Source organism: Lissotriton helveticus, chromosome 11 (assembly GCF_964261635.1).
Source record: "Lissotriton helveticus chromosome 11, aLisHel1.1, whole genome shotgun sequence".
In the NCBI taxonomy this organism is placed as follows: Eukaryota; Metazoa; Chordata; class Amphibia; order Caudata; family Salamandridae; genus Lissotriton; species Lissotriton helveticus.
Window position 1 is genome coordinate 1027948772 of NC_136072.1, and position 12059 is coordinate 1027960830.

The 12059-nt window shown below is 49.0% G+C and overlaps 1 protein-coding gene across 2 annotated transcripts in view; it reads right to left on the minus strand.

Annotated features, from left to right (window-relative positions):
• Positions 1-1569: 1569 nt before the first annotated feature.
• Positions 1570-12059, minus strand: part of TRAFD1 (TRAF-type zinc finger domain containing 1) — a 239071-nt gene continuing 228581 nt past the window's right edge. For both annotated transcript variants that reach the window (XM_078667427.1, XM_078667426.1), the window contains exon 12: positions 1570-2123. In XM_078667427.1, the coding sequence (XP_078523553.1) occupies positions 2076-2123 (48 nt within the window). In that variant the 3' untranslated portion in view covers positions 1570-2075. The remainder of the gene's footprint in view (positions 2124-12059) is intronic.

The following is a 12059-nucleotide window of genomic DNA, read 5'->3' on the forward strand; positions in this document are numbered from 1 at the left end:
TCTAAGTGAGAAGAAAAGGAACGGGGAGATACTGCAGAGAGGGTGGGTCAAGTGTAGACCCACACTGGAGATAAAGGGGAATTCCCTTTGTCGGAACTAGGGCTCTCACACACCTAGCAAGCTAGGTGTCATGCTTCATCATATGAGCCTGCCCCTCGTCAGGTCGGCACTGCAATACCTGACAGGCACCCAGTACGGGGCTCTTTGGCAGGGATCTTCTGTTCCAGTTGTGGGGGTGAGAGGCCTAGTGTGTGTAGATGTGTGGGGGAAGGAGGTGGATTAAAACAGGTCAGTCAGTCCTACAGGTTATTTATTCTAAAGGTAGACTGCCTGACTAAAAATGTGCAGAGAGTGGCAGTGAGCTAGGGGCAATGTATCTAGCTATCTGTGACCTACTCTCAGTGGATCGACATGTTTTGTGCCATATATGTCAGGAGGATCGGGGCACTTCAGGAACAAAAATGAATGCTATCTATACAACGTGGTAGAGTACAACTTACATACCACATATTCAGGTCGATAACCTGGGAGGAGACACACAAAAAAAAAGGGATACATTTGTATAGTGATACAATTTATGTACAAGGGGCGAATCTCATGAACCTTATCTAAAAGTGCCAGTATGGCATATGTGCTAGGTGAACAAGTTTTCTCATTCTTGCATATGTGCCATGTGGGGCTAGGAGAAAATAAGGTATAGGAGGTGTCTAAATGCTCATGCGGAGGGAGTAGGATTAAAAAAGATTTATTAAAATCAATAAGCTCAAAGTAGCGTTGTAAACCACACAAACGGCCAAAACAGAAACACGACTCACCTAAACTGTTGTCTAGTGATTACTTGCAACAGATTCCGGCGGTCAACACATCCACACACACTAGGCCGATCACACCCACTGGCAGGAACATAAGATCCCCGCCAAAGAGCCCGGTCTGGTATTGCAGCGCGGGGCAGGCTCATATGATGAAGCATGACACCTAGCTTGCTAGGTGTGTGAGAGCCTTCGTTCCGACAAAGGGAATACCCTTTTATCTCCAGTGTGGGTCTACACTTGACCCACCCTATCTGCAGTATCTCCCAGTTCTTTTTCTTCTCACTTAGAGGAACTTCGTACCCTTCTTGTACACAGCATGAGTTGGGGCACATATGTTGAACCTGTTTAAACTTGCCCCATTGTCCTTCTTTTTGGAATCGTACTTAGAATCCACCAGAATAAAGCAGGTTGGAACATCTCTAGATCACCCAAAAAGGGTTGGGTTGGTTGAATAGGTCAACAGGGTGATTTAAGATCAGTTGCAATTAACCATGATCCACAAGTTGGGGTGGTGGAGAACTTAATTTGCTGTGGACGGAGAGACTCCACATTTCAGTGCAACACTGTTCAATTTATTGCAAGGAAAAGTGTTGGAACCATGTCCGATTACATAAACATAACTTCAGTTTCGAGGTAACTTACTGGACCTCAACTACTTTCTGCCACAGATATGTCTGTAGGTAAGTCACTAGCCTTCAGCGATTATTCTTTACTATGTACTTGCTTATTTCTAAAACAAACCAAAAACAGTCAAATATGGAAGGGTATTTATTTTATTTATTTTAGTCTGAAAAGCCATTTTAAGTGAAATATGAAAACAATAAGACTGCAGATTATCAAGAGCAGTTTCATAGATCATGATGCAGGCTTTTCTTTTTTGAAATACAATACAAACATGGAAAAGGACAATACACTGCACTGGCACGCTTAGGTATTTTCATATGATCAATACACATAGGTGTCACAACAAGACAATTCCAGACATTTACAACAGACTTACAAATTGCTTCTGGATTACTAATTAGAATGCAATATCATTGTGTTCTCCAGCTTGTATTCTCATGTAAAAATACTTACTTACAAAAATGTCTACTGTCTTTAAAAAAGATTTTAAATACGTAGAAAGTACACTTTGTTCAGAATGAAACGTTAGCCGAAAAGTTCATGTTGTGATAAATGAGCACCAAGCACAGCAGTATAAAAATCTTTGCAATGTCAATCTGGTGCTAGATATGTCCTTAGGTCCCTGTAAGTCGCATTGAATTATTCTTCCTTCTCAACATCTCCAGCACCAGTTTTCTGGTTTTTTATCTGTGAAGAAAAATTTAACATTTTCTTGCTTATGTTCATTACAAAAAAACAAATCAAATTTGTTGAAATACAAAACAATACACACTTATTCAATAGTAAGAAAAGATAGAAAGGAAATCTTCTTAGTTGTAAAAATAAAAAATAAAACAGGCAGTGGATTAGCTGGAAAAATGGAAAGGAAATTACAATTATTAGGCCACTAGGTGACATTAATCAGTAAATCCCGGCTATGCCACAAACTGTGCCAAATTACTGTTGTAGTTCCTTATGGGAACTGTATTAGGAGTGAGTGGGCAGATTTACAAGGAGCAAAATTAGGACATAGCATTAGCACCCAACATTAGACTGCCCTGGAAAGTAGACCCCAAAAGGCAGCAACAGCTTAGACTGTTTTGTATGTGCATTGTGTGCACACTAATGCTGGTCAGCAAGGCAAAGCCAATTTAACCAAATTGCAATCATTGCAAATTCACCCTTTCCACGGTGCAACTCTCAGTTCCGTTACAGCCAAAGCATATTCTAGTCCAGAAAGAGTGCAAAAGTTCACAGAAACATTACCTCTTTTTCAACCAGAAGCTCAACTCACAGCCCAAGAAGTAATGGGGTTTTTAGTCATGAGGTCTTCCTGCAAAGCCATAGTACCACGTGCCCGTCTACATATGCATCCCCTTTAGCACACTATCCAATCTCAATGGTCCCCCAGGTAGCCCCAATCCACAGTATCAAATGCTTTTTCAAAGTCTATGAAGAGCAGTGCCAGATACGGGGTGAGGAGGTGGCGATGCACGAGTGCGAGATGGAGACGTCGTATGCAGTGCCGGGGCCCCGGGCAGGGATGAAGCCGTATTGATCAGGGTATACTAGTTCTTGCAAGTGGGGATGCAGCCGTTGAGCCACCACGGTGGCGAAGAGTTTCACTTCCGTATTGATAAGGGAGATGGGACGGTAGTCCATACACGCGAGGGAGGGCGGCTGCATCTTCGGGAGGACTAAGATAGTGGCCACATCAGTCTCTGGTGGGAAGGACCCCACTTAGACTACGTGCTTAACCAGGTCCAATATGTGTGGGACCAACGTGACCCGGTAGGCCGCATAGTATTCTTGGGGGTAACCGTTGGGCCCGGGCGTTTTTCCGGAGCGCAACCGTGAGATAGCCTCATGTATCTCCTCCGGGGTGAAAGGCCGGTCTAGGGACTCCGAGCCCGTGTGGGAGAGACAGGGCAGCTGAGTCCCGGTCTCGGTCAGAAAAGTCACCAGTGAAGTCTGAGGAGGTTGAGCCGCGTAGAAGGCTGCGTAGTAGCCCGCGAACGTCTGGGCAATGCCCTGGGAGGTAATGTGGTGGGCTCCGGTTCCATCCCAGATCTCGGGAATGATGCAAATGGCTTTAGGGTAGGACACCAAATTGTGGAGAAGTTTGCCATTTTTGTCACCCCATCCATACACCCGCGCCACAGATGAGCGCCAGAGCATTTTAGCTGATTCCAGCGAGATCTGGCCAATTTCTTCTCCGATCAATGTAAGCTGTCGGGCGGAGTCGTCGCTATCATTGGTAGCTTGTGCCTCCACCAGCTGCGCCGCCTGGGCCTCCAGCTGCGTGAGTCGGGTGGATTATTCCAGGTGTTTCGCGTGGACCAGACCTCTAGCCGCCCCGCACATCACGGCCTTGCTGGCTCCCACAGTGTGCCGAAAAATATTGCTGCAGCTACTGCCCGAGGGATTCCGGGCAGTCCGCCTCCTGCAGGAATCAGGCATTCATTCGCCACACAGTAAGGGCGCCGCCAGGGGGGTGTCCGCGACTAATGGAGACTGGGGAGTAGTCAGAGATACCTCTGGGTAAGATTGTGGACCCGGACATCAAGTGACAGTCCACGGCAAAAAGGAGGAACAGGTCGATACGAAAGTGGGTGTAGTGAGCCGCCGAAGTATGGATGTATTGGACCTTACGGGGATTCCACATCCTCCAGGCATCACAGAGACCCAGGGCCGAGGATCAGTCAGATAGGCGTTTTGCAGAGGCAAGGCGGGCAGCCGATGGGGGTACCGTTGCGTCACGTGAGGGTTGTAGGACGGCGTTGAAGTCTCCTCCTACCACCGTCAGGGCTTGTGGGAAGGAGGCGAGCACTAGTGTGAGGCAGCGGAGGGCAGGGGCCATAATGGCGGGAGGAATGTATGTACATAGGAGATTAAGGGGGTGCCCCTCGGTCCTACCTTTGAGGGCCACATAGCGGCCTTGTGCGTCTATTTCAGCCTGTGTCAGGGTGAAGGGCAACCGTTCCCAAAGTAGAATGGCCACCCCCTGGGAGCCCCGCGTGAACCCAGAGTGCCAGAACCTGTCAAACCCATACCGGGCAAGGAAGTTCATTGTGAGCCCAGAAGACACGTTTCCTGCAGGTGTGCGCTACGAAGGACAGCAGTGCGTTTTAAACGGTCCAGTAGGCAGTTAAAGTTCCAGGAAAGAATGTGGAGGGCCTAGGTAAGGTGGACGCCATTGTGATAAGTGGAGTAGGGAAAGGGAGATGCAGACGCAGGCAGTGTCGGGTCCTGATGGGAACATATTCCAAAAGCCGGGGCTTCCGGGCAGAAGGTGTGCATCGCGGTGAGTCGTATGTCGTAGTCAATGGTGTACATGCATGCGTAGCTACCAGGAAAAACAGAACAGCAGCCCGTGGGTGGCGGGTGGCTAAAAATAACAAACTAACTGGAAACAACGGTCTCCCCCCACTTTCATCCCCCAACTCTCCCCACCCTACACTTCCGAATATGAAGCATCTGTTGCCCTGAAAAGGAAAAATTTAAACAACAATGAGACTGGTTGCTAAGCTAAAACAATTAGCAGAACATGAATATGGCAGGGATGGACCCCCCTCCATATGATCGGATAAGAGAATCGTGAACAGCTGCAACTACACATGGGACAAGTAATCAACAAGGAATGCAATTAAGTTCAGGGAGTGAAGGAGGAAATAGTTCTTGGAACTGAAGGTTTCGAGGATAGCATATCACCCCCTTCGAGGGGATTTCGAAGATAGGAGAACGCGCTCCCGCCGTGTGCCATTGTTCAAGTAACCTCGGTTTCTCCAGATCCTTGGATCGCCGGGCTCCTGGACAGATCAAAGTCAGAAATGGCGTGGTGCAGGTTGTTCGAGGGGCCTGGGAGATCGCTCAAGTCAATTAATGAGGTGGTCGGGCTCGGAGTGCTGGATCCCCGGACAGATGCTCGGGAAGGAGGGCGCTGGGACGCCGCGCCCAGGGAGCGGGATGCCTCTCCACGACGGTCGTTCTTCTTGCGGGACCTCGTCCGATGCCTCTGGGTTTTGGGGAGGGTCGGGTATGACCGCTGGGTGGGGGAGAGAGACGGGTGGGGGCTGAGGGGTCGTTCCTCCGTGAGCCAGGTCCACGCCGCCTGAGGGTTATCGAAGAAATACCTCTTGTTTTGAAAGATGACCTTGAGCTGGGCCGGGAAGAGGAGACTATAACGGAGACCCATGTTGCGCAGCTTTAGTTTGACCTAGTCATAGGTCCGGCGCTAGGCCTGCATCTCCCTGGTGTAGTCTGGGAAGACCATAATCTTGCTGTTCTGATAGTGTAGTGGCCCCTATGCCCTGCCTCCCCAAGGATGGCATCTCTATCTGGAAAGTTAAGGACCCTAAGGATTATGGCCTAGGCACCAAGGAGCGGTGGGCCCGTTCCATGGCAAACCAAGGCGACCGGGCATCCTTGGGCATCCAGGAGCGCACCCAGGTTTCTACAAACGTATCGGCGTGACCTTGCTTCACTCCCTCAGGAAATACAGGTCATTTCTCCTCGATCTGTTTTCGGAGTCCTCAGCCCTGCGGTGGAGCTCCGAGGTCTGGGTCTGGAGACTGGCCACCTGGGTCTTAAGTTGGTTGATGTCGTCCTCTGCCGTGGAGATACAGGATTCCGCCTTCGTGATGCGTGCCGTGGCATTGCGCAGGTCCTGGCGGATGAGAGCCACATCTACCCTCACCTCACCAATCTTGTTTTCTACTGAGGCCTGAGATGTGCTGATTGCCTGAAAAATGGTGGAGAGATCTACCCGGGTGGCACCCGGCTTGCAAGGCGGTCTGCCTCCCGGGTCCTGGTACGGCGTGGTAAACTGATCCATTTTTGTTTGGGTCGGAGGGGCCGGATTCTGCACGGGGCGGTTTCTGCCCATCGCGGGACTAGTGGCGAATCTGCAGAGGGATGGGTGGGGGGCCACCCAGACACCTAGGCCGTCAATGCTCGGGCCCACGCACCCAAGTCCAACTCCTCGGGTCCCCAGAGGGGGCAAGAGTTAGCTGTGCCTTGGCCCCACCCACAGGGCCTGGTGGGGCTCTCCAGCTAAGGGTGGCCAGGCCAGTCACCCACAGCCGCGACAATCCTCCAGCCCAGCCTCATGGTCTGAAACGGATGGCCTCACCTCAGAGGGAACAGCCCGGAGCAGTGGGGGGCCCCAGGAGGAGCAAACGTCTGCAATGGATTCCACGGCCCCTACGTACCATCCAGAGAAGGTGAGGGGCAGAGCGAGGTCAACAATGAAGAAGGGCGCCATGCCCCCCCACCCACATATACACACACCAGCTCCAGCCTGACCCAAGCTCCCCTGACATGAGCAGCAGCGTTAAAGTGGCAGGTCACTGGCCGGTACGGGGTGCCCAATGCGACCACAGGAGGCCAGGCAACCCAGGGTTGGTGAGCCCAGCAGCAAGGAGGCCCACACCCCGACGCAGCGGGAGATGGCAGGAAACAGTTAAATATGGAGGGGATCAGTCCAGGCTGGTGCGACCCCGGGCCAGTGGAGTCGTGGCGGTTCCCCCAGATAAGTAGCGCGCTGCAGGAGGGGGGGGTGAAATCGCCGATGTCGCAGCTGTGCCCGCCACCCGACCTGGTGGCCGATCCTCGTCCACCCCAGCAAGCCAACCACCAGGGCCACTGCCGCGGGAAAGACGCCCCCAGAACCCCCGGCAGCCCGGGGGGAGGGGGCCGGCCCAAACCAGTCCGATGCACCTGGGGGGTGATGTGGGGCAGCCAAGGAGGAATCGCCCAGCCGGACCCACACTGCAGCACCACCAAGGGAAAAGCAAGGGAGGGGGGCCGAAGCACTGCCGCCACCCGACTCAGTGGCCGATCCCCCCCCCATCCCCCACCCCACCCCCCACCCTCACTGTCTGTCTAAGGACAGATGGCCTCCGATGGGGTTCTGGTGAACCTGCAGGCAGTCGCTCCCGTGCACCAGTCCAGGTCGGCAGGGGAAGGCACAGCAGGTCCTCAGAAGTCGAGCCGTGGTCTCAGCCGGCCTCAGGGGGGGCAGCGAGCGCCACCCCCCCCCCCCCCGGTAGGGGAATAACATACAGCAGGTCCTTGGAAGTCAAGCCGCTGTCACAGCAGGCCTCAGGGGCAGTGAGCGTCTCCCCCCTCGCACACGATGGCGGCTCCTGGCTGTGAACAGCAGCCCGGGCGAGCCCCGCCCCAGCCACCCCATCAGATGGCCTGATCGGCAGCAGGCATAGGCAGGGCATCGGATGAAAACACAGTTGTCTGATGGCGACAGCTGAGACACGGCAGCCCCCAGCCAGCCGCTGTACACTCCAGCGGGTCACCAGTGCAGGCCGCCGCGGGTAGCAGCGCCGACACTCGCAGCCGCTGCACACCGCCCCCAGCATCGGAGGGGTACCCTCGGAAGGAGGAGTCTTTGCTGTGGGTCCGACGACAGATTTAGGCGGCACGGCCACCAGACAGGGAACACATGTCCTAGGCGCGATGGGCTGCCGTTTTGAAAAGCCGGGCTGGCACCAGGGAGAAGGCGGCCCGTTGCAGTGAGGAGTCCGATCCGCTCGCAAGAGGGATCAGAGTGGAGCGGAGCGGACAATGCGGGGGATCCAGCAGCTTGTCCCTGAAGGTGAGCTGCAGCTGAAGACTGGCGGATGCTAGGCGGATGACGGAAGGGGTCCGGAGCACTCTTAAAGTGCGTCCGCCATATTGACGCCTCAGGCTACTATCTCCTATTCTTACGTCGTGTAGTTCCTAGAGGTCCCCCAGGACCTAAACGTTTTGGATGACCTACACTGAGGGTTTGGTGTCCCTACCACTTTCAGATACCGCCACAGGACATATCAGCCATTAGACCATCTAGCCCTACAGTGCCACTACCACCCCGCTTTATCTTACAGTGGTGTACGTAGTTTCTGGCAACCACTGAACATGGCAACCCTCAGGGATTATGGAAAATAGTACAGTACGTTTCGCTCACACACTTGTGATTACTTTCCCTCTGAAAATACAGTTTGGCGATTAGGACATTTAAAAAAAGTATTTATTGCTCCAACGACAATCATGTGTAAAATATATGTGCTCCCACAATTAGGAGACCGAAGCTTACGAAACAGATTGCTAGTAACAATAGAGTAAATAGTAGATTCATTTCTACCGTAGTGCTAATAAGATGAACATGAGCAGTTCAAATAAAAACAGGAGCACTTGCATATTCCTAAAATGTGCTCCCTATGTAATTTACCTAAAAGTACCTAGCCTAGATATGTATGTATATGCGTATATGTATCTGTAGCCAAGAATCTCCTAGGGAAGAATCAGCCACCTCACATTATGATTTATAATGAAGGACCCAGTCTCTGCGTCGAGGATGACAGCCCGCAAGGGATGTCAGACCGCTGCATGCGGAAGATTCAGCATGCAGGCCCCCCATGTCAGCCTGGAAGAAATTCTCCTCTAATTTGAATGGGAGTGATGGTCTTTTATACTAAATTGGTCACTCCATGATTTTTTCTAGAATCAATATGTTTTTAAAACAATCGTGGATATTTTGAAACCAATCACAAATGTTTTTCTAAACAAATGCGATCATGCACAGTTGGCTGTTAGAAAAGGGGGTGGTGATGGACAGAGCATCTGAATTAAACAGAACACTCATACCCAGTGAAAAGATCAGGGCTTGATCCATCACCGTTTTTTAGCTCACTGCACCATCCCAGTTCAGAACCTGGCTACATGCAAATTAGTCTGTCCCTGGCCCAGTGCATCATGGGAACAGGGCAGACCAAACTACCAAGCCAATTCTTTACTGGAAAGGAAACAAGCTTCCGGGGACCGGTTTCTGGCTTTGCAGCCGTCTTCGGCCCGGCTTGCTTGAATCCTGATGGTGCAGTGAGCAAAGGACTCATGTCTGAGCATACCCTGCCACTCCTATAGTGGCCAAAACGATTCAGAAAAGGGGGTGGTGATGGTAGTCAGGCAAATTGGCCTTACCATAAAAGACAAAGTCATTAAAAAAATACAATGTAAACTCATGTGGGTATTAGACTGCCAAATGATGCAATTTGAATTCCAGACAGTCTAAACTATCCCGCGAGGTAAGACATGTGAAAAAAACACCTCCTAGCATTACTTCAGGGCTGCAGGCCACTAAAATGAACTGATAACCATGCAAGGAGAAGTTATCCTCAAATAGATAATAAAGGTGCACTCTGATTATTACAAACCAGATTGCTCTCTTTTCTGTAACAAACTTGTGTTGGCTACATTAAGCTTGATTACGAGGATTTTCGCTTTGTCTTCTTTCACCGCGGTAATAAAAGACAACGTGGGGTGGCCAGGGGCGTAACGCAAGGCCCTGCAGCTCAGGGGGACTCCCAACCTTTTCAAGAGACTTCCAAAACATTCAGCCCAAGGTAAATGTACATCTTTGAGAAATGGGATATAATTTTGCATTCCGCCATCGAGGGTGGCCTTCATCCATGGTGATCCTGGCTTATTTGTGCCTCTCCGCTGACAGCATAGCAGTAAAATGTCTGATTTACTAACTTAATCCCTGGATTTTCACCTCTTCAGACATAGTCACAAGGACCTGCTAAACTCCTCCATCCCATCACGGTATGCAGCTGTACTGCTGAATCACTCACTACTTGGCAGTAAATGTCCTGTAAAAACAGTGCCATGTGTACCTCCAGAAATAGCGGCTGGTGGATTTTTGCAACCTGTATAACCAAACAGGCCTGCAGTCTACATAGCTAACATACATTAGTTCTTATTGGCAACATGTTGCATACAGTGGTATGTACAAAAACACTGTCACCACTTCAAACTAGTCAGAAGAGGGAATCTAATCCTATCCCACAGGATTTTACTTTGTGGAATTAATGGAAAAGTGAGCATAAATGGAGTACTGTATAAGAAATTATAAGAAATCAACGATTAACATCAAAAATCTTATTGGAACTGGAATGCAGGGAGCCCTAGTGAAGTAAAATGTACGGCATGGGGTCAAGACCTTTTGCATCAACATTCTTGCGAGTTTCTGTTGCACTTGGTTTAATTTGCAATATTCCACCCTCAGCAAGCAAAATATCATAATAGCATTACAGCCTTTCTGCTTCGAGCTATAAGAGTTGCTAAAGGTTCTGTCCCTCATTAAAGGCCCTCATCTGAACCTCAGACTTAAAACTAGTGTAGAGGATTTTTTTGTTTTGCTCTGTTGGCGATATTTTATTAACAGATTTACAAAAATAAGCCATGTAGTAGCCTCATGTGAGATTATAGTCATTTGTGCATATAAAGCAAGTACGTGATCCAAGCAGATGTGCATCAGCATAGTAATTCCCTGCAGTTTTCCAAATCCTCATATACGGTGATTGTGCAAAGTGAAAGGTATATTACATTTTATGTTGTAAATTCAAAGTTAAGTATTTTTTTACACTTGAACAGTAAGCTGAAGTTGACAACGCTCCGATGTAATTTACATTTGTATAAGTTAGCAGTGATAGTTGGACTGGCAAAAGTCTTTCACTAGTCTAGTGCAGACTTTTTTCAATTGGCATCTAACCAAGCAGAAATATACAACAAAGGCAACATGAGAGAGAAAACTAACAATTCAGAGTCATGTACAGGGGCAGTGTCCGTGGGGATCTTCTGAATTGTCAATGGGCACCCCAATTACTGGAATCCAGATTGGAGAGCTGTAAATTAAGATTGACGTCGCAATTTTTTTAATAAGCTTTACGCTAGGGCACAAAACAGTAACGCCCAAAGTGCAGATGGAATCCGAATAGGACTCATTTGCTTTTATTGGAAAAGTGACTTCCAGGAAAACTTGCTGTATTGTGTTGCAAAATAAGGATAATTGGAAATATAATCAAGATGCCTTTTGTCCTTACAAGCAATATCACAATAAAACTGACCTAGTGGCGTTGACAATGCATCTTAAGCTCAGTATTTTAAGTTTGTTTCCACATTTCTCATGTTATTTCTAAAAAATAACTTTGATAAATGACACTTTAAGAATCATAATTGCTCTCAGTTCTAGGAAAGTTACTCAAGTCCAAAGTTTTGAAAGTCACTATGTGGCACTCAAATTGATACCAGCATCATTAGCAACCTATAACGAGGATCACATTGACCAAAATGCCTTTAGGGAAGGAAATTATCCTGTAATCTTCAGCTAGAAAATAGGGCAGAGGACTTTCAACAATGTAGGACTGAGCAATCGTTTAAAATTCTATATTACATAGAGAGAATTTGACACATTAAATCCCTCAAAGAAAATTCTGTTATTCTAGAGAGCTTACAAACATTTTACATGTTATATTTACATAATGCAGCCCCTTTAATTATGTGCAGCTGCACTCTGTACTTTAGAGAGGCCTTTTAACCCCTTCGACGCTCATGACGAGCTGGGCTCGTCATGCAGTAGCCTCCCAGCACGCTCATGACGAGCCCAGCTCGTCATGAATAATGGGTTTTTGTAAATCCCAGCGCAGCAGCAGAATATGATGAGCTTCCAAGTGGTTAACTGGCCACATATGTTAGACTGCAACCAGTGTGTGTATGAAAAAAAGGATTAAGAATACATACTAAAAGTGCCATTTACTTGCTTATAATGGCATATATACATATAATGGCATCAGAGCAGGGCCAACCTCA